At 49.3% G+C, this 23,605-nt stretch overlaps 11 protein-coding genes across 11 annotated transcripts; 4 read left to right on the top strand and 7 right to left on the bottom strand.

Moving 5' to 3' along the window:
• Positions 1-512: 512 nt before the first annotated feature.
• On the bottom strand, positions 513-2,700 carry N7519_010812 (ferric reductase family protein; the record flags this gene model as incomplete). Its single annotated transcript, XM_057297585.1, has 7 exons — positions 513-519; positions 575-1,582; positions 1,635-1,733; positions 1,788-2,039; positions 2,089-2,203; positions 2,259-2,509; positions 2,570-2,700. The coding sequence occupies 7 exons, from the start codon at positions 2,698-2,700 to the stop codon at positions 513-515; spliced, it is 1,863 nt and encodes a 620-aa protein (XP_057145467.1).
• A 783-nt stretch (positions 2,701-3,483) lies between these two features.
• On the bottom strand, positions 3,484-5,197 carry N7519_010811 (putative cysteine synthase B; the record flags this gene model as incomplete). Its single annotated transcript, XM_057297584.1, has 4 exons — positions 3,484-4,014; positions 4,097-4,600; positions 4,653-4,927; positions 4,984-5,197. The coding sequence occupies 4 exons, from the start codon at positions 5,195-5,197 to the stop codon at positions 3,484-3,486; spliced, it is 1,524 nt and encodes a 507-aa protein (XP_057145466.1).
• Positions 5,198-6,079: 882 nt separating this feature from the next.
• N7519_010810 (MDR family MFS transporter) lies at positions 6,080-8,072 on the top strand (the record flags this gene model as incomplete). Its single annotated transcript, XM_057297583.1, has 7 exons — positions 6,080-6,196; positions 6,249-6,382; positions 6,445-7,238; positions 7,289-7,478; positions 7,528-7,593; positions 7,647-7,700; positions 7,751-8,072. 7 exons carry the CDS (start codon positions 6,080-6,082, stop codon positions 8,070-8,072), a joined length of 1,677 nt encoding a protein of 558 aa, XP_057145465.1.
• Positions 8,073-9,340: 1,268 nt separating this feature from the next.
• On the top strand, positions 9,341-9,853 carry N7519_010809 (uncharacterized protein; the record flags this gene model as incomplete). Its single annotated transcript, XM_057297582.1, has 1 exon — positions 9,341-9,853. One exon carries the CDS (start codon positions 9,341-9,343, stop codon positions 9,851-9,853), a length of 513 nt encoding a protein of 170 aa, XP_057145464.1.
• Positions 9,835-10,206, bottom strand: N7519_010808 (uncharacterized protein; the record flags this gene model as incomplete). Its single annotated transcript, XM_057297581.1, has 1 exon — positions 9,835-10,206. The coding sequence occupies one exon, from the start codon at positions 10,204-10,206 to the stop codon at positions 9,835-9,837; it is 372 nt and encodes a 123-aa protein (XP_057145463.1).
• A 450-nt stretch (positions 10,207-10,656) lies between these two features.
• Positions 10,657-10,905, bottom strand: N7519_010807 (uncharacterized protein; the record flags this gene model as incomplete). Its single annotated transcript, XM_057297580.1, has 1 exon — positions 10,657-10,905. One exon carries the CDS (start codon positions 10,903-10,905, stop codon positions 10,657-10,659), a length of 249 nt encoding a protein of 82 aa, XP_057145462.1.
• Positions 10,906-11,427: 522 nt separating this feature from the next.
• N7519_010806 (uncharacterized protein) lies at positions 11,428-13,769 on the bottom strand (the record flags this gene model as incomplete). Its single annotated transcript, XM_057297579.1, has 3 exons — positions 11,428-11,986; positions 12,042-12,880; positions 12,954-13,769. The coding sequence occupies 3 exons, from the start codon at positions 13,767-13,769 to the stop codon at positions 11,428-11,430; spliced, it is 2,214 nt and encodes a 737-aa protein (XP_057145461.1).
• Positions 13,770-14,670: 901 nt separating this feature from the next.
• Positions 14,671-17,546, bottom strand: mfp (putative peroxisomal multifunctional beta-oxidation protein (MFP); the record flags this gene model as incomplete). The annotated part of the gene is made up of 4 exons (XM_057297578.1): positions 14,671-16,793; positions 16,846-17,044; positions 17,112-17,339; positions 17,391-17,546. The coding sequence occupies 4 exons, from the start codon at positions 17,544-17,546 to the stop codon at positions 14,671-14,673; spliced, it is 2,706 nt and encodes a 901-aa protein (XP_057145460.1).
• Positions 17,547-18,191: 645 nt separating this feature from the next.
• Positions 18,192-19,426, top strand: N7519_010804 (TDA10 family protein; the record flags this gene model as incomplete). Its single annotated transcript, XM_057297577.1, has 4 exons — positions 18,192-18,348; positions 18,435-19,033; positions 19,085-19,200; positions 19,269-19,426. Exons 1-4 carry the CDS (start codon positions 18,196-18,198, stop codon positions 19,424-19,426), a joined length of 1,026 nt encoding a protein of 341 aa, XP_057145459.1. The 5' UTR covers positions 18,192-18,195.
• An 864-nt stretch (positions 19,427-20,290) lies between these two features.
• N7519_010803 (60S ribosomal protein uL30) lies at positions 20,291-21,934 on the bottom strand. The gene is made up of 3 exons (XM_057297576.1): positions 21,866-21,934; positions 21,130-21,241; positions 20,291-20,927 (listed from the first exon to the last, which is right to left on the bottom strand). Exons 1-3 carry the CDS (start codon positions 21,877-21,879, stop codon positions 20,301-20,303), a joined length of 753 nt encoding a protein of 250 aa, XP_057145458.1. The 5' UTR covers positions 21,880-21,934; the 3' UTR covers positions 20,291-20,300.
• A 254-nt stretch (positions 21,935-22,188) lies between these two features.
• On the top strand, positions 22,189-23,043 carry N7519_010802 (ESCRT-II subunit protein SNF8; the record flags this gene model as incomplete). The annotated part of the gene is made up of 2 exons (XM_057297575.1): positions 22,189-22,661; positions 22,731-23,043. 2 exons carry the CDS (start codon positions 22,189-22,191, stop codon positions 23,041-23,043), a joined length of 786 nt encoding a protein of 261 aa, XP_057145457.1.
• Between the last annotated feature and the right edge of the window lie 562 nt (positions 23,044-23,605).

Genomic DNA, 23,605 nt, shown 5'->3' with positions numbered 1-23,605 from the left:
GATCAGAGGAAGAAAAGAAAAGATGCTGATCCTTGTGAGAAGCGTGGAAGGTAGGGTTTTGATGGGCTAATGACCTGATGATCTCTTCACATTGTTTTCATTTAATGTTTAGATTCGCATTTCGTGGTTGATCTTTTGATCTCACGTTTCTTTCTCATCTCTCCACTCAGCCTTATGGGACTAATGCTCGGCGTTTTTTGTTTTCCAGGTTTTGGCTTAGCGTTTCATATCCCCAGACTTTGTGTTATATTTGGCCGGTTATTGTTCTGGGTATCTCTTTCTGTACTACTTAGTTACACTTAGATTGCTGTGTATTCACCGGGGATTTAGTACAGACTCGGGCTTTAGACTGGTTTAGAGGGTCTTAGCCGTTAATAGAATAGATTTTCTTTGGATATTGCTCCTTTTTATGAAGTAATTATGTGATTCTCTTAGGAAATAAACACATCGGTAAAGAGCAAAGAAAGAGAGTAAAATCAATCCAGCAGATGATACTCCATATTGAAAAGCACTCACCACCTGTATAGCCAGTTAGTAAACCGCCATTAACATAGCAAGGGAATGGAAGACTCACACGAAAGGCTCAGTATGCAAATACAGCTCCTCAACCTCGCCCCCGAACACCCTAGCCTGCGCCAAAGCGGTTGCATTCCGAGTATCATGCAACATCGAAGCAGGACCACAAACCAAAACGCCAATCCGCTGCTTCTTCTGATATTGCGTCCCTTGGACATGTGCCATGGATACAGTGCGCGCAACCAGACCAGGAATATCAGGCCGAGCATTGCGGTGAACATTCAAACTGAAACTTCCCGTGGTAGTAATCTCAGCCGGCAGTGCCTTGCCAGCGGTGCTCTTAACATCGTCAGACTCCGAAGCTGAGGAAATCCCCGATGTCCGCTGGTCAGTGACGTGCACAGACACCGCAGTCTCGAATGCGTTGCCTGACTTCGCGGATAACATGGTTGATTCAGAGAGCCGTGATTCGATCTCTTCGATGTACCAATCTGCCATAGCGTGGTCGCGCGTCGAGAAGACGACTTGGAGGTTCCGGCGGGACAGTGCTCGTTTCTCGCTTACCGTTGCATTCATGCCTGTCAGCCGGAGCGCTTCGTCTACCATGGCTAGTGAGAACCCGCCTCCCGAGCCGCCAGCTATCACTAAAATCGTGTCGAACTGTGCCATGTGCGGTTCGCTGACGCCGCCGTATGGTCCCTCCATTAAAATCTTCTTCGTGCAGCCTGGATTCTTGGATGCCATTGCTTTAAGGCGTCCGGTCACGCCGCTGCGCGGTTTGATGTAGAATACTAGTTCCGAGGCTTTTCCTATCTCGTCTGGATTGCGACATGCCGAGGAGATGGTGAAGGGATGGGCGGTGAGTAGGTGTAGGTCTGGTGTGAGGAAGCGCACGAATACGTGCTGGCCTGGGGTCCATTTGATGATCGAGGGCACTGCAACGCGGACAAGGCCACTAGGGAGGTGTTCAAGGGTTGCGTTGTGGATGCCGTGCATTAGATAGGTACGGATGTGGCTGGCTATCAGGCTTAGAAAGTAGATCACGCCCGAGGCTATGAAGTAGTCCCTGGTATATGTTAATCCAAGGTCGTCATGAGGCTCATTCGAGTCGGTCATACCAGGAAGAGAGCCGGAAATCGCAGTGAAGGAAGAAAAACACGACAAATACCACCGCCACGAATATGTGCGTGGCTTTGAAGAATTCGTAGAAACGATTGCTGTGGAAGAGTTAAGTGTTTGTCTCTAGGTAGTCAGGCTAAGGGTGATCTTACCGAATAGATGGTAAAGACATGACGGTTAGATATGTCTGCGAAATGAGAGCAGCAACCCCTGTCCAGTAGACGACACTTGTCTTCCACTGATGCATCATATCCCCCTTCCAGATATGGTATATGATAAAAGGGAATGTGTGAACCAAGGCCAACACAAACATCGCATAGCTAGTCCAATGGTGAAATACTTGAAGTTTCTCATGCGGAATACCAGTCACACCAGATATCATGTTGGCTTTCGTGCTCAGTGCCCTAAAAGGAGGTCAGTAACCGAACTTGGTTATCCATATCCAACACTCACAGTACAAATGGAAGCAGTGCAAGAGCTATCCAGCCCGATCGAGTCGCGATCGGAGGACTACTTCCGTAAGAAGCATCTGTCGGCCAGTAATAAGGTTGCGGGCCAAGTGTCATGGCTATATAAGGTCAGTCACCATTCTCGCCACATCTTGACAGGTCCAAACCACCCACCGAAGAAGAAGACATCGCCTACAGCGCCCAGAATCACCACGCCCAACGCCGGAGACCAATATCGCAGCGCAGGCAATCGATATCCACGATAAGACAAGTATCGTGAGGCGGCAGTGAACATGCGCCACGGCCTAGTCCGTTTCACGCTATCTGGAGCGAATCGTACAAGCAAGTTCGAGATCGCGAACACTCCAATCACCGCACACATGAAGTAGACGGTGTTTAATGCGTAAACATGGTCGGCTTGGTACCTAGGACAGATTTTCCGATAAGCACATATACATGTCGGTAACTCGGAAGAAGACGCATACCAGTATCGCCAGTAATAGTTGCGATAGAGACATTGAGCTTCGGTCAATTTGCATTTGTCGGCGCGAGACGAATGAAGCATCACCGGCTGATCGAGCCAGGGCGTGCCATGGGCCATCTTCATGTCCATCATCTTGTGCGACCGAAAAGAAGTGACACCAACACCTACAACGTATGGTCAAGGGAATTCAGATATCATAGAATACATAAGGTATGATCGGCAGGTCTGCAGCAAGTTGTGCTTTTGGATGGTTGCGGAACCGAAAACGGGATATCTCCTTTATTCTCCTTGTACCTGTCGAGGGGCTTTGAATGTACATTCTAGTCATCTCAGTTATCCTGGCCGATCACCCGAGGGTATTTGCTCACAATTGAGCATATTTCATGGAGAGATGGGGTCTGCAGTCATTCAGAGGCTCGTGGTTGGTTGGAATATCACAGGCTAAATGGACTAGAGCACATTTGCGCTTGATACAAATTGGATCTGACATCTGACTTCGTGTTTGGGCTAGTACCCCTCGGAAAATATCATACATCATGCATACAACATTGTATATCTTGCATGTCTTCCGAATATTCCGGGATTCTCTCAAATGCGAGCTTTTCAACGCATGCGGAGCAACTCGAGACTCAGGCCACTGTGGACACAGTGGTCTCTCTTACATGTGGGAAGATGTGGAAAGAAGCCGAAACGATATTCTCATTGAAAGAGTCATAGGGTAGTATGCGCCAAGCAACAAACCTAAACCGATGAAGTAATCGAAAAGAATACCAAGCAAAAAAGAAGAAGGGGGGGAAAGAAAAGAAATCGAGGCATAATATGTCCGCATCGGGACTAGCGCCTCACATGGCAGATCCAACCCTACATTCCGCATTTTCCCAGTCGATTGTGCTATGATCCTGTGTCTCAGGTCCTCTATTCAAGGGGAACAGCCGCGATGGAAACTGTAGCCCCGAGAGGCCCCTTGGTAGTGGAGATCGGGTTCTCACTCCCGATCCCATACATCCTCAGCGCACGGTGGCCTCCACGCACGCTGTCTGCTTCGAGGCCCTTGGCCCGAAGAACGCTGGTGGCCACACGTGCTGAATCACCGTCGTAGCATACCACTAGAACGTGATGCCGCCCCAGATCTGAGACCAAGACGTCATCCTTGAAGATCTTCTCCAGCTCCACCCATTGCGCCTCCAGAACACCTGGATCCGAAAACGGTGACGGACTGTGAGGCCCAACACTAGACAACGGCAGGTTCACCGAGCCGGGGAGGTGCCACGCGTGGAAATCATCTTGTTGGCGCAGGTCCAAAACGCGGTTCTGCGGCTTGAGGACAATCTCGCTCAATGGGCTTTGCGCAAGGGATCGCGGTGATCCATAAAATTGGGGTAAAACCTCCAATGCATCCCGCTCCCAGCTCTCGTCATACCGGTGCAGGTCAACTTTCTTCAGGTGCTAGTAAATAGTAGATATGTTAGCTTTTTTTTATTTCCTGCGCACTCGTTAAATGCTAGCACGTCATGGAGGTGGTATTTACCTCGTTTCGGATTGGGTGGAATTGCTGCTCGCCCAGCTTTTGGAAGTACTCGTCAATGTACTGGTATGGTAGGTCACAGCAGAGGAACACGCAATGGGTTGTGCCGTCTGGCCCTGCGAGCTCAGATAGGGTTCCCGCAGCCTTGCGCTTTGCGAGCATCTGGAAGAGTCCTTGGAGGTTGAACCCGGATGATGGGCCACAGACCAAACCTTCCCGGCATAGGTTCAGAGAGAGTGTGTATGACTCGGATGATCCAACTTCTTCAATGGTATCCACGGCTGCTTTCCAGGGGAACTCAACAGGGCGCATTAGAGCATATGACCTGGGGCCAGGTACTCGGTCACCAGGGGCTGTGCAAACACCAAGTCGGAAAACAGAGGGCTTCACGTCTTTGAAATAGGTCCCCAGTCCGGTCATGGTACCAGATGTGCCCATACCAGCGCAGAGAACGTTTATTTCAGGCAGCTGCTTGAAGATCTGTGGTCCGGTCCACCGGATATGGGACTGCCAGTTGTTGTTGTTTTCGTATTGGTTGGGATTGACAATCGTCTCTGACTCCAGGGCCATTCTTCGGGCATTTTGAATGCCGCCTCGTTTCGTCTAATGGCTCTGGCTGAGATGGTCCACCGAACAAGGTGATGTCAAGACCGAAGAATTGCATCAGCTTCAGTTTTGCATCGCTGGTTTTGTTGCTCAGGAAAGCCCGGGTGTCGTTTACTCCGTGCATGACTCGGGCAACCATGGACATCGAAATGACTGTCGATCCGGAGCTGTATTCGATGATCCGGTCTGTCTTGTTGGGCACAACACTAGATTCGAGCATGTTCAATGCTGGTCTCGCGTTAGCTTGCAATTGAGGCATATTGTTCACTCAGGGCTTGTCATACCTGGCATTGCCTTGACATTGTTTGCCGGATGCATGGTCATCATTTTGGCATAGATCCGCACCCCATCTTGATGATAAGGGTTCAAATGAGGTGGCAGCTCTACAAGGGGCAGAGGAGGCTGACAGTCCGGGTCGAAGTATTTCTTCAGCGAGTCAGTACCGAAGTATACATTGCGCTCGTTTACATTGGTCATTTCCTCGGAAGAATTGATCATGTTGAGACGCTCTTAGTGCAAGATATAGATGCTGATAATCGAGTAGCAGACAATCTCTACTTCACGAGTTTGAAGAGCAACCGTTTTGAGTGATGAAAACAAGTGAGGGAAGAAAATCCCGGGCCACATTCAACAATTATACAGATTAAATTTCTATAGCGTCCATCACTTGCCCCTCCATCCTGTTGCGTCTTTCTTGGCGTCCGAGAGGTAGGGAAGTCAGATCTACTTTTACTCCACTGGTGAGTCTCCCACTACTCCGTATACGACTCAATATAAGGGTTAAGCGCCATAAGTGGACGCTGCAAGCCCTAGAAACTTGTTACTACGATGAACAAGGAAATCGCGTGGAGCGATCTCGGGAGTATCAACACGGTCCAAGCGTAGATCAGACCCTGCAAGGTAAGCCTCTTTGTCACAGGAACTGGATATAGAACGGTTGAAAACGGAATGATTCTTATTGCAGATGCGTCATGGTCTGGTATTCTTGATGTCGTACCTTGCAATGTTCTAGAATCGAATTTCTCATGTGTCACGTAGTTTGACAAGGTACTCAGGAATGGATTCAATCATCCCACAGGTCCTCACTTGCAATTCCCTATTAGCTGAAGATGTTCCTCTCTCCCGATGTATATTGAAAAGGGGCGGGTACCTTGAGGGTGTTTGAGAAGTTTTGCCAACTTTGCGCAGATCTTCTGTCAAGGTGCTCAGACTAAATGCCGATCAATACATGACAAATTACTAGTGTGAATAGATGAGATTGATTATTCCGTTTTGGTCTCTTGACTTGCTTCTTTTTTTTCCTTATCTCCCTTTCTCTTTTTGCTGCATTTTTGGATTCTGGGTGTCTGTTTACGTTCTATCCCTTCATATCAACACGCCATGACAGGGGTACTCGAAAATTCAAAACCAACGGAGGGTGTCACGGCTGACAAGAATGGGACTAATGTCACTTTCAACGAGCAAACCAATTATGTGCCTAAGCGCACCATTATCACGGTTAGTATATGCGGTAACAAGCAAATGTGGCCTAGCTAATGACAACTCCCAGATCTTCCTGGCATGTTCCAGCGTTGATCTCCTGGCATTGATGGACCAGACGACACTGGCTGCCAGTTTGTCTATCATAGGAAATGCTTTAGGAGCCAGCGACCAGACCTCCTGGATTTCAGGTGGTTATTTCGTGTGAGTACTCTTTTCTCTTGCAGTCATGATACTACTCAATCAAACTGACATTCGCGGCACAGAACATCAACATGTTTCCAATTACTATACGGAAAGCTATCCGACATCTGGTCTCGCAAGCTTGTGCTTTTCGTTGGCCTAGCCATTTTCTTCGTCGGGTCACTGGCAGCTTCCCTTGCGCAGACGGCGACACAATTGATTGTTTTCCGTGCTTTCACCGGAGTTGGTGGTGGTGGTCTCATGACTGTCGCACAGATGATTGTCAGCGACGTTGTCCCTCTCCGTGAACGAGGCAAATACCAAGGTATTCTAGGTGCCGTGGTTGCTATCGCCAATGGCATTGGTCCTGTCATCGGAGGTGCACTAGCCTCCATTTCGCAAGACTCGTGGCGGTGGATCTTTCGCTTGAACCTACCGCTCACTGCGTTAACCACGTTGGCTGTTTTGTTCTTTATGCCTCTTCGGAAAGTAACTGGGGACTGGAAAGTCAAGCTAAAGGCAATTGATTTCTTTGGTGCGCTTTTGGCTCTCGGGGGAACTTCGGTCTTGCTGCTTGGTTTGACCTGGGGCGGTGGTGAGTATGAATGGAACTCGGCGCACGTTATTGCGACTCTGATTGCTGGGTTCGCAACCTCTGTTGCTTTTGTTGCGTGGCAGTGGAAGGGTGCGTCGACACCACTGGTTCCGATGCATATCTTCCAGGGTAGGATTGTGAATGGCGCATGTTTGACGATGTTCATCAACGGGTGGAACTTTTTGGTGCAAGTTTACTATATTCCCACTTTCTATCAGCTGGTATTTGGATATTCGACGGTAAAAGCGGCTGCAATGCTTCTTCCCATTACCCTCATGCAAAGTATGAATCCTCGTCTTATGGGTTGTGTTGCTGTGCTGACTTCCTTACAGCAATCAGCAGTACAGGCTCCGGTCTTGTTGTGCACTGGGTAGGTCGTTACCGTGAATGCATACTTTTTGGATGGATTATCTGGGCTGTTGGACTTGGTCTTTTCTCGACACTTGATCAGCATTCGGGATTGGGAAAGCAGATTGGATATGGCATTCTGACTGGGGTTGGGGTTGGAAATACTTTGCAGCCGTACGCGATTCCTTATCCTGGTCCAATGAATTATGCTAATTCCCTATAGATCTCTCATTGCCGTTCAAGCCGGTGTCGAAAGACGGGATATGGCTGTGATAACCTCGTTCAGGAAGTGAGTGGCGCCCGTATTGATGCCAGCCAAGTTATGGAGCTAACAATGAGCAGCTTTGTACGAAACCTCGGCGGTACTCTCGGACTTGCCATTGCCGGAACTATCATGTAAGAATTCATTCCAAACCTGTTGGCTTGTCTCTTATTAATCAATGCAGAAATAATATTGTCTCATCGTCCATCTCAGTCCTCAATCTTGACGAATCACAGTCACGCTCTCTTCTCTCAAGCCCGCAGAACTACTTATCAAAGTTGTCTGCAAAGGATGCTGAGCATGTGCGTGATGTGCTGACACCGGCATATCAAAAGGGATTCCGTATAATCTTCATTGTCGGTGCATCCCTTGCAACATTTGCTTTCTTTTTGGCTGTTTGGTTGATGCCACAGGTTGGTTTGAACCGAGTGGACGATCAAGCTTTGAAAGAAGAAGCAAAGAAAAGGCTCAATGGAGAATTGGACGAAGAAAAAAGAGGGAGTTAGATTCGATCGACTTTGAGCTCACAAAAGGACCGGAGCACTTTATGGGGGCATTGGGTCATAAAAAGCATATATAGACTTTGTTTTAATATTTTCTTGGATACCACATCCGCAAATTCACTCGAGACCATGGCTCCACCTCCAACAAAGACTCATTTAAAATCTGGTATGATAACTTCACCAGCCAATGTGTTCACGACTGGGGCCTTGAAAGTTGTCGGACTTATAAACTAGGAGTACGCATATGCAGCCCCGGTTGGATTCCTCTATGCGTTGACATAGTTCTTGCAGGTCCATTTCCATTGATTTGTATATTGCCCGCTTTTCTACTCTCTCTCTATCTTGGCTTCAATAGGATAGGATTAGTATCACAAGTAAAGCAACGCCAGAAACCAAAAGGGGTCGTGGAGCCTAGTCTAATACCAAAGATCACCTGGGCACACCCATAAGGCAATGTAAGGCAGGACCTGGTTACGCGTGTCACTATGGGTGCACCCGCGTTCCTTCCCTTTTTGTCAAGACTCGTCGCCGACCCCAGTACCTTCCTGTCCTTCAGCCACTGGGAAAATATAAATACCCCCTCCTCCCCCCATTTCTCTCTCTTCTTCTTTCTCTTCTTCCTCACACTCCACAGCTTCTGCTTTTCAGCTTCCACCATGGTCTCCATATACCATGAACAATTCACCATAACACCCCCCCTCCATCCCCATCTTACAGAGATAGTTCTAACTTGTCTCTAGAAACCATCCTGATGAATATTTTACTTTATCTTTATTTCATAATTATCACCCTATTCCCCAGAACTTGTACACACGCTAACTTGGCTTTAGACCCCCCTGATGTGATGGTGGTCCAATCCACGGTGACGACAATTCTTGGTCTTTACAACTTGACTGTCACCTTGGCCTTCAACTTGACCTACGACCTTCTTGTTCTTCTTCTTTTTTCTGTCTCGGACTTCTATCTTAACGACCTTTCACTATGACCACAACTACCCACCACCGTGACCACCATCCATCATGGAGACCTTTCACCATACCCGATCATGGCCACTTTCCACTATAGACTAAATATCATCCCTTCAACCCCAAATCAGGGACACGCTAACTTGTTCTAGAAACAACCCTGATGTGACGGTGGTACCATCCGCGGTGACGACAATCCTCTCTGGTCTTCCAACTCTGGTCTTTCATCTTGAACACCACCCATGGTGACAGCTCTTCACTTTTGCTCTTGCATCTTGACCATCATGGCAATTATTACCACCATACATGGTGACGACAATCCACTCTGGTCTTCCCACTCTGGTCTTCCAACTCTGGTCTTCCATCTTGAACACCACCCACGGCGACAGCTCTTCACTCATGCTCTTGCATCTTGACCATCTGACAATCATTACCACCATCCACAGTGACGACCATCCACATTGGCCTTCCACCTTGGCCATTCCTCTTGACCATTATGACAATCATGACCACACAACCCACCGTGACCACCGTCCATCATACGACAACCACCGTACCACGAACCGCTATTCAACATCCGCCGTCCAACATACACCTACACTACGAATCACTTATCGTGACAATAGTTCACCGTCGCGGCCTTCCACTCTTGGCCTTCCACATACCTACCATCTATTATGTCTACCGTCGTCCATCGTGACCGTCGTGCAATCAACCATCGTGACTATCTTCGTCCATCGTGACCAATATCTTTCGATCGACCATCTTGCAATCAACCATCTTCCAATCAACCATTGTGACTATCTTCGTCCATCGTGACCAATATCTTCCAATCGACCACCCTTCCAATCAACCATCTTTCGATCAACCATCTTCCAATCAACCACCTTCCAATCAACCATCTTCCAATCAACCATCTTCCAATCAACCATCTTCCAATCAACCATCTTCCAATCAACCATCTTCCAATCAACCATCTTCCAATCAACCATCTTCCAATCAACCATCTTCCAATCAACCATCTTCCAATCAACCATCTTCCAATCAACCATCTTCCAATCAACCATCTTCCAATCAACCATCTTCCAATCAACCATCTTCCAATCAACCATCTTCCAATCAACCATCTTCCAATCAACCATCTTCCAATCAACCATCTTCCAATCAACCATCTTCCAATCAACTTCTTCCACATTGGAGAACCCATATATCGTGACAACCAACCATCCTGACAACTTTCAAACCACTGTATTTCGATCAAGTTGACAACCTTAACAATGAAGATCTTCCACCCTGGAGACATTCCACCACACCACCATGAAGCATCCATCATCGGCCTTCCACTTTGACAAACATGAGCCTTTCATCATCGGCCTTTGGCCTTCCACCATGACCATAACGAACCATATATCACCCTCTTTTGCCATGTCCACCTTGAACCGTTGACCTGGTTTATGACAGCTGTTCATCAGCTCCATGAACAAAGAAATCTCCAATGACCTCCCTATGGAGTCTGGCCTTCTCATGTTCGACTCTTGCAGTCAAGCCAACAAAAAAAGAAAAGAAAAAGGAACAGCCTTGCGGAGTCTCTTGGTCAACCAAATCCCTAGCAGACCTTGCTATCAATCAAATTCGGTCATCCCGTTGACCCCCAAAAAGCACAGGCAACCCAGCAAAGGAGTGACCTCACAAAGTTTCTTCTTCGGCCAATTTTCCATCCATACCTCAGCGATATCAAATACTTGAGCAAATCCACAGAAAATTCGCATCGGCACAGCAACAGCCAAAGGCGTGGAGGAGTTCTCCTTCTTTGGCAGGTTCACAATCAACAAGCCACTCATATTGAGCATTGCTTCTTCAATTCCGAACATTTGGTCAACGCAACTACTGTTGGGATACGATATCCTGCATATTTCATGGGTGTCTCCAGTGGGGGTCTTCATTGGGGTTCTAGCATGTATTGTCGCTATGGTTTTCAATGTTCTACCTCACTCTCATGTATCCATCTATAGTTTGTTTTGCTGAGCAACACATGCAATGTAAGCCATACTCTCCACTTTAATTCTCTCTCCCTAGGCCTTGATAGATTAGAAGACAATTGCACGAAAAGGCTGTGCATTAAAAAGATGCTAAGGTTCCACGCTACGTTTTGTAGTTAGAAGCCACGCAATAATCAGAAGCAGGGAGTGTCATCAATCATCATATCGTTCGAAGCCCAAGATTCACCGCACGCCAGCCCAGATACTCTTATGTAGAGTATTCGGGAATGAAAACAAAACAAACCCCCCCCAAGCGCCATTACTGCAAAACGAAGCCCAAAAATAAGAATTAAAACAAAACAAGCAAGAAGAAAAGATCATGAGAAAAAAGTGTAGCCGAAAGTACGCATGGGATCATACGTCCTCAACTTCGATCACCCGTTCCACAACCCAGTCCGCAAAAGCCTGACCCTCGAGTCTCCACCGTCCATCAGCCCACACATCACTGAGCCAATAACCCCACAGCCTACTCAAAGATGTAAGCTGCAGATCCCAAATTGAAGCCGTCGCGCGGCGATTCGTAGAGTGGCTATCGGTCCCTGTCGATAAATCATGATTGACATTGCGGAATCCAGCAGCTGAAGTTGGATTGTTGGCACCGGAAGCGCCTTGTCTGATCCGCCATTCACGCTCGGCTTTCTCGCCCGCGCGGCGGGCGACGGCTTCCTCGTCTTCTGCTTGGTAGAGATTGCACTTGGTGCATTCTGTGCAGCGGGACCCAGGGTTGATGCGGAAGTGCTCGCAGAAGTGTTTGTAGCCTTCTGGTTCTTCAAATTCGTCGTCGTCGGACATGTTGCCTGCAACCTGTTCATCGTTAAATGGATCGTCGGCTATATCGCCCGGGCCATCAAAGGCATCTAACCCGCGGGGGGGCACGGGCAGGCGCAGCAGTTCGTATAGGACGACCAAGTGCCTTGCGGCAGAGGTAGCACATGGAGTAGCCACAGACGCAAGTCAGTTTGTTGCACCCCGAGGACTTGACGAATGAGAGGCAGCAGCGGGGACAGGTGCGCTTCACGGCAGCGGTGCGGGCAGCCTCAACGGTAGCGCGCAAGTCCAGGAGTAACGGCTCATGACACACATGTGGATCTCGCCACGATTTCTGGCATGTCATACAGCTAATGCGTGAGCAGGAGGGGTTGGCACAGGCGAATCGTTTTGGTCGGATCTTGAGACGGAGGTTACGAATGGCATTCCCGAAGACCGCTGTTACGGTAGCTGGGTCCCAAAGGAGCAGAATAAAAACAGGGATTACAAGTAAGGGGACAAGGTCAAGGAGGAGAAGGGTCATCAAAATCGTAGGAATAATGCCACCGTCACGACGGAACCGCCAGCGGACACCATGGGATGAAGGGTGGTATACTGGGTCGATTTCAGCATATGAGCAGAATGGACATCTAACAAGCTTCAGCTGGGACTTCATAAGCGCCTCAGAGGAGAGCCGATCTTCGAATTTGCGGTATGTCTCGAAGCCAGCCGTGTCGAGAAGAATTGCCTGCTTGACAATCTCCGGATGAAGACATCCCTCGCACGACCCGACTGATAACGGCGCAAGACATTTCAAAGTAGAGCGCTCCAGATCGACAGACTTGCCCCAACCCTGTCCAAACAACGCTTCGTATACGGTTCTCTGGATGCAGTGGTAGCAAATGACATGAGTATTGGTTGAACATGTCGCGATCTGCTCAAATGTCACGTCGGCGAAACAACACTCGCATTCGTAAAGGGCATTGAGTTCTTGGGCTTCCTTCTCGTTCAACTCTGAAGCAAATCGGAAATCCTTATCACGCTGCTCTTCACGCTTCTGCTGTAACAGGGGGGGCCAACAGCATCTCGTGGAGCTCTGCATCCAGCTCGCTGCACCCGGTTTCCTTCAGAACAGGAACAAGTTCCCCGTCTGCTCGACGATGCCAAGTCAGAAGCGGATGTTCTTCGCGGTCCTTCTTTCGCCTGAAAGACGGGAACATGCTGTTAAATGTCGCGCGCCATGTCCGACGCGACAGATCTCGGAGCGTCGGTCGAGCCCGAGCATAGCTGAAATTCACTTCAGCTAGGACAGCCTCCACTGTACTTTTGTTCAGACTGTTATATTCTCTTGTCATGGCCATCCGCACAGCGGCCTTGTATTCATCGGACCGAAACCGCTCATCGGGAGCGACCAGGCCACCATTGCCAACGTCCTGTCGAGCAAAGCTTCCGGCCCCAGGAGCTGTGTGGGCACTCCCCTCTGCCTCAGTTTCGGTGGTTCTTTCCGGGAGATTCCACCGGCCCGAAACCCATTTCTTCTTGTGCCTGAGTAGCTCCTCCACGCACACTTGTAACCGGCTCTGTCCGTCGAATCGTAGCAGCAGCTCACGAAACACCTCTATCTGTACATCGGGGAAGATTCGAACCAGAGTCTCGAGTGCAGTATTGAGTTCCTCTAGTTCCCGCTTGTGTTCCTCTGTTTTGTGGGCCGAGAGCTGGATGGGGCGGGATCGGGAGGCACTGCCAAAAGGGTTATTTCGTAGCGCTTCGAGGGTGATGGAGTAGCTGTTTGGAGAGGAGCCAGTCTGTCCTAGAGATGGCTTTCCGGCATTGCGACTGGACGAGGAGCTGGTTGAAGAAGCGGAGGATGACTTTCGGTGAGATTGCGTGCCGTCAGCGGGGCGGGATGCGGAGGATCTAGAGAAGGGGACTGGCAGCGACAGCACCATGATTGAGCAGGATTTACATGATTTGGAAATATCAAAAGTGTTGGAGAATGTCAGAAGAGGTCAGAGGGGATATAAGAATGTGTTGAAGCAGCCCTTGGAGCCTAAAGTGAAGAATGAAGGATTGTTACATAATGACCTTCCGCCTTCTCACTGTTCTATATATTCTTCTACAACATACCCAGGTACATCCACACCAGGACATCGCTCCATGACTTTGAATATTCTTTCTACTTCTAATTGGACCCTTCTTCTGAGCTAGATCACATACACAGAGAGAGACTATAGAGCATCTGATTCGATCCCTCAAAGCAATACATATATTGTAATGCTGATATACAACCTACAACATACGATATATCTGAACCAGAAGCCACGTGAACAGCAAGTTGAATCTCAAATATTGCATGCTCATTGCATGCTCCTTACGAATATGGTTTAAAAGAATCATGCAATGTCGAACAATATCACTAAAATAACAAAGGATTTACACATCCTCCGACATGTTATTGAAAAGGCGCTTTCCATAGAATGGCAGCCTAGTCTTGATTCACATCCTCCACTAAACACTGCATCTAACTATCGGATGGCCCGAAAGCATCCTTTATGGCTGTTACGTGGGGGATACAAGTATAATCCATTTTCACGTACGTCGGCATAGATAGATCAGATAAATGCTGGTCCAAACTACTCCAAAAGTGTACATATATGTAGAATTTTCAAATCGGTATGGTTACCAAATTCAGATGAATCTCATTGGCCTCATGGAGAAAACAGAAACCCAAAAAAGCACGGGTACATATGTAGTATATACAAAAAGAAAAAAAAAAGATAAACAGTCTGATCCAGGCTTGCCCATTCGCTTTGCCAATGGGAATATCGCTTCAACCAAAGATTTCATATTTTACAGCTTGGCCTTAGCGCCTTCCAAGAGCTCGGCACCGGCGCCGGTGATGGCAGGCTTGCCAGTCTCAACAACGGTGGCCTGGAAGAGGACGGTGTTGCCCTCCTTCCACATCTCAGTCTTGAGGGTCTGGCCAGGCAGGACAACACCCGCGAAGCGAACCTTCAGGTTCTTGTAGGGACCATACTTGGAGAAGACAGCCTTGGCCGACACACCGAGGGAGCAAAGACCGTGTAGGATAGGCGTCTTGAAGCCGCCGACCTTGCTGAACTCGGGGTCGATGTGGAGCGGGTTGCGGTCACCGTTCAGACGATACAGCGCTGCCTGGTCCTCAGAGGTCTTCTCCTCAACCACGGCATCGGGCTGACGCTGCGGCGCCTTATACGCAGCAGTGGCAGCCTTGGGGCGCACGGCAGTGGGCTTGGGAGAGCCTCCGAAGCCGCCGCTGCCGCGGATGAAGACGCTGGACTCGTTGTAGAACAGATCCTCACCGGTCTTGGCATCCTTGGTTGTGTACCCAGCCACGACGATGGCCGCATTGCCCTTGTCGATAACATCAATGAGCTTGGGATAGGTCAGGGTATTGGCTGTGGTGGGGATTGGGAACTTGCGAACCTCCATGTACTGCTCGCCGTGAAGCAGCATCATGGGGGAGAAGTCCTTCACCAAGTCATCCATGTTCCAGGGAGTAGCGGTGTTGAACCAGGGGACAACACCATACGAGGGAAGAGCCTGGAATTGGTCGTTATTCTCGTAGACCAAAGGCAGGTCGGTGCGCTTGGCACCCAAGCTGAGGTTGTACAGGATGACATCGCGATCCTCGTAGTTGAAGGGAGTGCCTTCGCTCGAAAGGGCCTTGGCCTTCTCAATGTTCTTCAGGGTCTCATTCTCAGTGGAGGCATCGCCGTGCACGCGGTTAGACATGTTAGCCATGATCTTCTCCGTGCCGGCCTGGCCGTCCTCGGGGTGATCAGCGCGACCATCATCGAAGTTGGTGATTTGCTTCCAGTTACGAACCACCTCCTCGGGGGTCAGCTTGACATCCACGGGGAAGCCGTGGCCGCCAGTGCGCTGCCAGCGGGTACGGCCAAACCAACCGCTACCACACTCAAACAGACCCTTGGTGGAAGGCTCAGGGGCCATGTCAGAGCACAGCAAGACCACAAGGGGAGCAACATAGTCAGGCTTGAAAGCCTGGACCATCTCCTCGGGCATAATGGTACGGGTCATGTTGGTACCCGCATTAGGAGCGATGGTGTTGACCTTAATGTTGTACTTGGCACCCTCCAAAGCCAGAGTGCGGGAAAGACCCAGGATGCCAAGCTTGGCAGCAGCATAGTTGGCCTGGCCGAAGTTGCCGTAGATACCGCTGGTACTGGCAGTGTTGACAACACGACCGTACTTCTGCTTGAGGAAGTAGGGCCAAGCGGCCTTGGTCACCTTGTAGGTACCACGGAGGTGGACATTAACAACGGAGTTCCACAAGTTGTCATCCATGTTGGTGAAAGCCTTGTCGCGCAGGATACCAGCGTTGTTCACCAAGATATCAATACGGCCGAAGGCATCAATGGCGCTCTTGACGACGGCGTCGCCGTCCTCGCAGCTGGCCTTGTTGCCAACAGCCTTACCACCGAGCTTCTTGATTTCCTGGACCACAGGCTCAGGGTCAACAAGATCGTTGACCACAACGGAGGCACCGAGCTTAGCAAATTGCAAGCAGTATGCGCGGCCGAGACCGGCACCACCTCCAGTGACCAGGGCAACACGACCCTTGAAATCAGGCTCCTCTCCAGGCTGGGCGCTGGGCGTCTTCAGGCCGTCTTCCAAGAAGGCCATGAAGTCGGCAGGGCCCGTGGGGTATTCAGGCTGAGAGAAATCATTGACATCGTTCCACTTCCGAGCGATAGCACCAGGGGTCAGGGAGTCATCGGTCTTCAGGAGAGCACCCTTAGCTCGCTCCCAGCGGAGCTTGGCAACGTGACCACCACCGACCTCGTAGATACCACCGGTCTCTGTAGTGTTAGATGAGTGCACGAGGGCAGCGACCAAAGGAACCACCCAGTCGGGCTTAAGGTTCTCCAGGACATCAGGGGGCATGACAGTTGCAGTCATGCGGCTGGCAGCTAATTTGGGGTTAGCTTCCTCATCTTATGCGGAGGTTTGCGGCTTGCTTACCAATGGGAGCAATAACATTGGCAATAATGTTGTACTTGGCACCCTCTTTAGCCAGGGTCTCGGTGAAACCGACCTGGCCGAGCTTGGCGGCTGAGTAGTTGGCCTGGCCGAAGCTGCCAAATAGACCAGCAGCCGATGCAGTGTTAATAACACGGCCGAACTTTTGTTTACGGAAGTGAGGCCACGCGGCTCTTGCGCACTATCCAGATAATGTGCCATCAGTTACTGCTTCAAAGGATTGTTTTTATGTGTCCGAGGATTCTCACCTTGTATGCACCGTAGGTGTGAACTCTGTTGATCAAATCCCAGTCGGCATCCTTCATATTCTTGAAGCTAATATCCCGCAGGATACCAGCATTATTAAGCAGAATGTCAATGCGGCCAAAGGCCTTAATAGCGGTCTCGATGATAGCATCACCGTTCTCGACGCTGTCGTAGTTGGCGACGGCCTTACCGCCAGCGGCGCGGATCTCCTCAACGACAACATCTGCGGCCTGGGGTAGCTGTCAGTGTCGGTCTATCTGGTTCGGAGGCGTTCGACATACCTTTCCTGACTTGCCCTCACCCTTGTGAGAGACACCGAGGTCGTTCACAACGACATTTGCACCCCTTGAGGCGAAGAAGAGAGCATATGCCTTCCCCAGGCCACCACCGGCACCGGTGACGACCACCGTTTGGTTATCGAATCGCAACTCGGACATTCTGTGTATATGATCCGAAAGTTAAGTAATAGAAAGAAATAAAAGAAGAAAGCTGGAGAAGAGGGGAGTTTAAAGCAACTCGGCAAGCTGAGGACCTCGGCACGTTTGGGTTGGTTTCGTAACGGTGAAATATTGGGGTATCGTTACAATGGCAGATCGACCCGGATCACATGCCGTACTCCATAGTCCGTACATGTATATAGTAGTACGTCTAGTTGATTTTCAAGCATTTGGTATCAGTTTTAATAAATAAGTATAATAGACTATTACTTTATGCATGAGACATAAGTATGTACGCCATACAAAAATGTACAATGTGCAATATTATACAATATCTAGGAGCCGAGTACTTGCTGACTCAGGCATGTGACGGGTAACGTCATTGTCATGTGCACTTCTATGTACACCTTTTTGTATGTTTTTCTGCTCTTTTTTACTATTTTACTTATTTCACTACTTTGTCACTCGATTCAATGCACTTCTATATAAAACTCTTAATATGTCAAAAAGCAGCGGCTGGATATACCCCGTGGGGGGATGACCCCAGATTCACTCGGCCGATTGGGGGGAAACTTCCCGCACACCGTAGCCGATAGATACAAAAGACGTGCAATAGAAAACTACAAGTATTCGGTAGTTAAAATCCAAAATGCCTGAAATCGTGGACGACAAGTCGCAGCACTGTATCCCCTTCCTACTAGATCGCCTGCGCGTTCATACCGAGCGGCACCGCGGCAACCCAAGTACCCCGCCGTTTTTCATCGGCCTCAATGGCGTGCAGGGTGCGGGCAAGACAGTCCTGGTAAGTAGATCCAGAGCTGGTCGATTTCCCATGCCTCGGGATCTCGTTCATTTTCTCGGACCGGATTCTAATACTAATTTCCATAGGTATCCGCTCTCAATGATACCCTCCGCTCGGAACCATACTCGCTCTCGGTCGTGACGTTGTCGCTCGACGATATCTACCTTGACCACGCCAATCAGGTGGCTCTGGCACAAGCGCATCCATCAAACCCCCTCCTGCAGCATCGTGGTCAGCCTTCAACTCACGACCTCGCATTGGGTGAGGAAGTGTTTGCTTCGCTCGCTGCTGAACGTCCGACAGCCATTCCACAGTATGACAAGTCTGCGTTCGAGGGCCAGGGTGACCGTGTGCCAAAGACACATTGGAACGTCGTCAATGAAGCGGGTCAGGAGAAAGTGAAGGTCGTGATTTTCGAAGGGTGGTGTGTCGGATTTCGTGCGTGGGATGAGCAAACCCTGCGTGCGAAATGGGAGGCCGCTGTGCATCAAAAGGAGAACGGCAAATATGATGGACGACTAGGCCACGTCAAGTTTGAGGATGTCAAAGCTGTAAACGACGCTTTGAAGCGATATGATGTCTTGACTGAGTGGGTTTCCTCGGCCATTGGAGACTGCGCAACTAGAAGCTTTGCTAACATAGGTTTCCTTTCCCTTCGCAGCAAGCTTGATGCTTTGATCCATATGTATGAGCTCTTTTACCACTTGACATATTTCCTTTCGCTAACTGATTTCAGCGATGCCGAAAACCCTCGTTTCGTCTACGAATGGCGCCAGGAACAGGAACGCACGCTCCGTGCTGCCAAAGGCGCTGGAATGACCGAAGAACAGGTCAACCACTTTGTGGACGGATGTATGCATATACTTGGGAGAGCAACAATACCATTAACGGCAGAATGTACTGACTCAAATGATCGATAGATTACCCATCCTACGAGCTCTTCACTGAAACCCTCCGCGAAGGCGCTTTCAAGCCTACGCCACATAACCCATCAGTATCGAACCCAGACTGGCAAGGACGGCAACTCCGCCTTGTGGTTAATCGTGATAGGAGAGTTCAAAAGGTCATTAGAATATAATATATGTGAGATGATGTAGAAATGTTGAAACTCTTGAGCCTTCATCGATCTCTGCAGTAAGAGTTTATATGAACAAACATGTACCCTTCTCCCACCAATCAGCTCGCATGGCTTAGTGGTAAAGCGCATGACTAGTAATCATGAGATCCTCGGTTCGACTCCGAGTGTGAGCATTTTTTTTTTATCCTTGCAGATAGATATCGAATGGATATATATCGCGCAAAAGTTGGATGGAATTGTACTTCTGGTCTGGTCGGTATTGGTGGTTGTGCGTGGAAATTCTCGGAGGAATTCAGGGGGTAAACCTGATAGGATTCATAAAAAAGAAAGAAAGAAGCATATGATGGAGGCACATGTGAATTGACAACCCACTTCTAAAACAAAGCACTATAAACTACTAAAGCTAACTTACTGTCTTACTACTACGGGGTACAATAGAGCTTTAGATTTGACACTGGAGTAAATCGTGAAAGTGCGGCCTTAAAATCAAAGCTTCGGAATCAGCCGACAGGGTAACTGAGGTCAACATGAGATTCGGACCTCGGGACGGTCTTCGGCATAAAAGCCGACTTTAGTTCGCAGAACTCCGTAAAATGTTGTAACTAAAGACAGCCCAGGTCGGAATACAATTGATTATTCGCTACAATTACGAGACAAAGTACGACAGGAAACCAGGCCCATGACCATGCAATTGGGTTGTTTGAAGCATTAAATTGATCGGAAATCCCAGACCATCGTATCGCTAAAAATTGACTAGTGGATATAAACAGCCCGTGCAAAAAACAACCCAAGAGAGTAAAGTCGTAACATTTTGTAACATTTTTGGAGCTGCGCTCAGAGAACGCTGCAACCCGAAGTCCTCACGCGAAGGAATCTAGTTCATCTGGCGGATGAGAGCGTTGATGTTCTCCTCACGGTTACCGGTGTCACCACCCTCGATGTAGTGCTTGAACTTGCGAGTGCGGAAACCGCCGGTAGGGTTGGACAGCTTGAAGGGCCACAGGAAGTTGTTGGCCTGCTTGAAGTTGGGGCCAACGGTGTAGATCTCGTGGATCAGATCCTCCATGCAGACAATGCCGAACTTGCCGAGGTGCTCCTCGATGATCTGGTTGTCGGTGAGGGGAGTGCGCTGCTTGTCGACCTTTCCGTAACCACGCTTGTACAGAAGCTCGCGGACGGACTTCAGGTTGGGGTAACCGTAGGCAATGTAGGGGTTGACGATGGTCAACATCTCCTGAGTAGCCTTGGTGAGGCGAATGAAAGTACCAGAGTTGATCTGGAGCAGACGCAGAAGCTGGAGGATCTTGCGGGGCTTGGGAGCAATCTTGTTGATACCCTTGATACGGACAACGAAGACGAGCTTGGGCTCACCCTCAACGAAGAAGCTGCCCTCCTGGCGAGCAACGCGGTTGAGGCGGATCTTCTCGCGCTCAGCGGTGCGGTACTCCTGGACGTAAGACTCGGCACGCTTGAAGATAACTCCACGCTTCTCCTTGTTGGCCTATATGAATCTCAGTCAGCATGAGAGTCCTCCAAAGTCCTGTGAAGAAAATGGCAAGTAGTTTGTGTAACTAATGTCAGACCCGAAAGATGGTTGACAGACGACAGCATTGACCGTGGTAGCGGTCTAGTCATCGTGAATGGTGTTATGCATCATGTAGTTGGGAAGGAAGTGTATAAATGTGGGATGGAGGAAGACTGACCTTCTTGGTCTTCTCGGCCTCGGCACGGCGCTCAGCGCGGGCAGCCTCTTGGGACTTGCGCTTCTTCAGAAGGGTCTCGGGAACGAGGACCTGGTTCTGGGTGGGAACGGAGCTGTGCAATGTTAGAACAGTCTGTCCAGGAGAGATCAAGACTGAGACAATTCGCCGAGTGAAAGAATTGCAGCATATAGCGCCACATTCTCAACTGAAGGCATACAAGAACTCGACGAAATGTCTTTGATCAGTGAGGGCCAAGGCACTGGAGTTTCATGATCGATTATGGTTTGGTACTAGCCATGCATATTCCAGCATAGTGTTCGCAAGCCCGATCACCCGCAAGATGCCATTGATGCCTTCATCCGACAAAACCCCGAACAATGTTCAGGAAATATGTTGACACTCGTTCGCTCCAGGATCACAATGCTGTTACCACATCATGAGCGCCCGAGAACGATAGTTCACAACAATATTTTTGGAGGAGAAGGCGCCAAGCGCTTTCAACCTCAAGACTCCATCACCCTTTTTTCGTATCCAAATTTTGCTCCGTGATAGACAGGAAGTGTATCCGAGATATTTGGAATCGAGGTAGAGGGCAGGAAGGATCGAGCTGGTGCCTACCCGTCATCGTTGTGGACAACGGCTGGCATCCCCAGCGAGAAGGACGACTATACCCGCAACCTTACAAACTCAAGCAGAGATTGCATCAGTTCAAGGAAGAAGTCATTGGGAATCATACGTAGTAGCGGCCATTTTGAAGGTCCGGACGAGGTCGAGAGTCGGCTGGTTGTCGAAGGATGTCAAAGGAAGAAGGAAAGTTCGAAGAAAAGGAATGTAAGAAGAGACTTCGCTTGTGCGGGTGTGGGTCATCTAGCCATATGTGGCTAGCCTATTAATTATCTAACGCTAACCTGTTGTGGATCCAACCCTTATCGGTCTTGAGATAAGGGTTTACCTCTTATCAGATGACTTCATGGCTGGCCCGCCTACCTAGGTAGGTAAGTACAACTACACGTAACTAGGACTATCAAGTGAACCAGACCCCCTTTACACTCATACAATATGTCTCGTCGCGGAGTTGGCCTCGGGGCCTTTGCGAACCGAACGCAGGCGACGCAATCTTATGCTACTCATGGCGCCAATCTCCGCTCTACCCATACTGCCTCCCTGCAGACCCAGTTGTCGGTTTTCCAGTCGTTGCTCCACACATTTGCGCTAGAACATAGCTCTACGATCAAGTCCAACCCGACATTCCGAGCAGAGTTTGCGCGCATGTGCAACACCATTGGGGTCGATCCCCTTGCCGCAAGCAACGTCAAGGGCAAGAATGGCCGTCGCGGACTGGGAGAGGGGGGCAGCTTCTGGACCCAAATTATGGGAGGGGATATGAATGACTTTTACTTTGAAGTCGCGGTTAGGGTTGTGGAGTTATGCAGAGAGACCAGGAGCGAAAATGGTGGGCTGATTGGTGTTGAGGAGTGTCGGAAGCGAGTGGGGAAGGGCAAGGCGATCGGGAGTGGGCTCGAGGTTTCAGAGTATGGAGTTATTCCTTCAGGAAATACGGATATCTATACAAGTGGCTAACTGAAATATGTGCTTGACAGTGACGACATCCTACGAGCAGTTCGGTCTCTCGAGCCCCTTGGCTCCGGATTCTCCATCGTCAAGGTCGGCAGCAAGCAGTATATTCGGTCCATCCCCAAAGAACTCAACACCGACCAGGCAACAGTCTTGGAAGTGATTCAGGTGCTGGGCTTTGTGAGCATTTCAATGTTGCGGTTGAACCTCAAATGGGAAAAAGCTCGAGCACAAACTGTAATCGATGACCTGCTTGCTGATGGTCTAGTGTGGTTGGATGCCCAGGGCCCCAAGAAAGAGTACTGGTCACCGCAGAATCTCCTGCAGGACAGTGGATGAAGCAAGGTAGCTCATATGATCCGCATAAGAATTGCGCGGTCATAATGCCTCGTGCGGTTATCCCTCTAGCCACACCTTTATGGTAGAATCCCAAGTCATACGTATGTGACTCTCGGGCTTTTGCCTGTCCAAACATTAAGGACACATTCAACAGTCGGCGCTTTGAGAGGGGCAACACTCGCCTTTCGCTTTCGGGCCCATGGGTCTAACCACGACGAGCTACAGTTTGTTCAATACTATTATCTGGGGCGTTTGTCTACAGACATTGAAACTACAGAAAGAGGTCATCCAATTCAGATGGACAGATTCGATCTGGAGTGATGGGCGAGCAAGGACTATTGGCAAGGATCTAAGTACAAGCGATTGTACAATAGAAATTACCAAGAGAGGTAAACCCTTAAGGATTCATTTCTTTTTTACAAATCACGGTGCTACCTTCGATATCCATAACGAGCCGTGACGACATATTCTATTTGTTTGACGAATCTGAAGAATCTGGAGTTTATGAATCTTATTTTTGGGTGTTTGGGCGACACGGCATTGCGTGATATGGAGTGACAAG

This window comes from Penicillium mononematosum (assembly GCF_028829835.1).
Source record: "Penicillium mononematosum strain IBT 11891 chromosome Unknown utg000005l:1.0-9366267.0:1.0-9372171.0, whole genome shotgun sequence".
In the NCBI taxonomy this organism is placed as follows: Eukaryota; Fungi; Ascomycota; class Eurotiomycetes; order Eurotiales; family Aspergillaceae; genus Penicillium; species Penicillium mononematosum.
This window is presented reverse-complemented; position numbering and strand designations above follow the sequence as displayed.

Coding starts and splice junctions, on each gene's coding strand:
- N7519_010803 (XM_057297576.1), bottom strand. Junction 20,928..21,129: donor AGGCCGAGAAGACCAAGAAG/GTCAGTCTTCCT, acceptor AGATTCATATAG/GCCAACAAGGAGAAGCGTGG.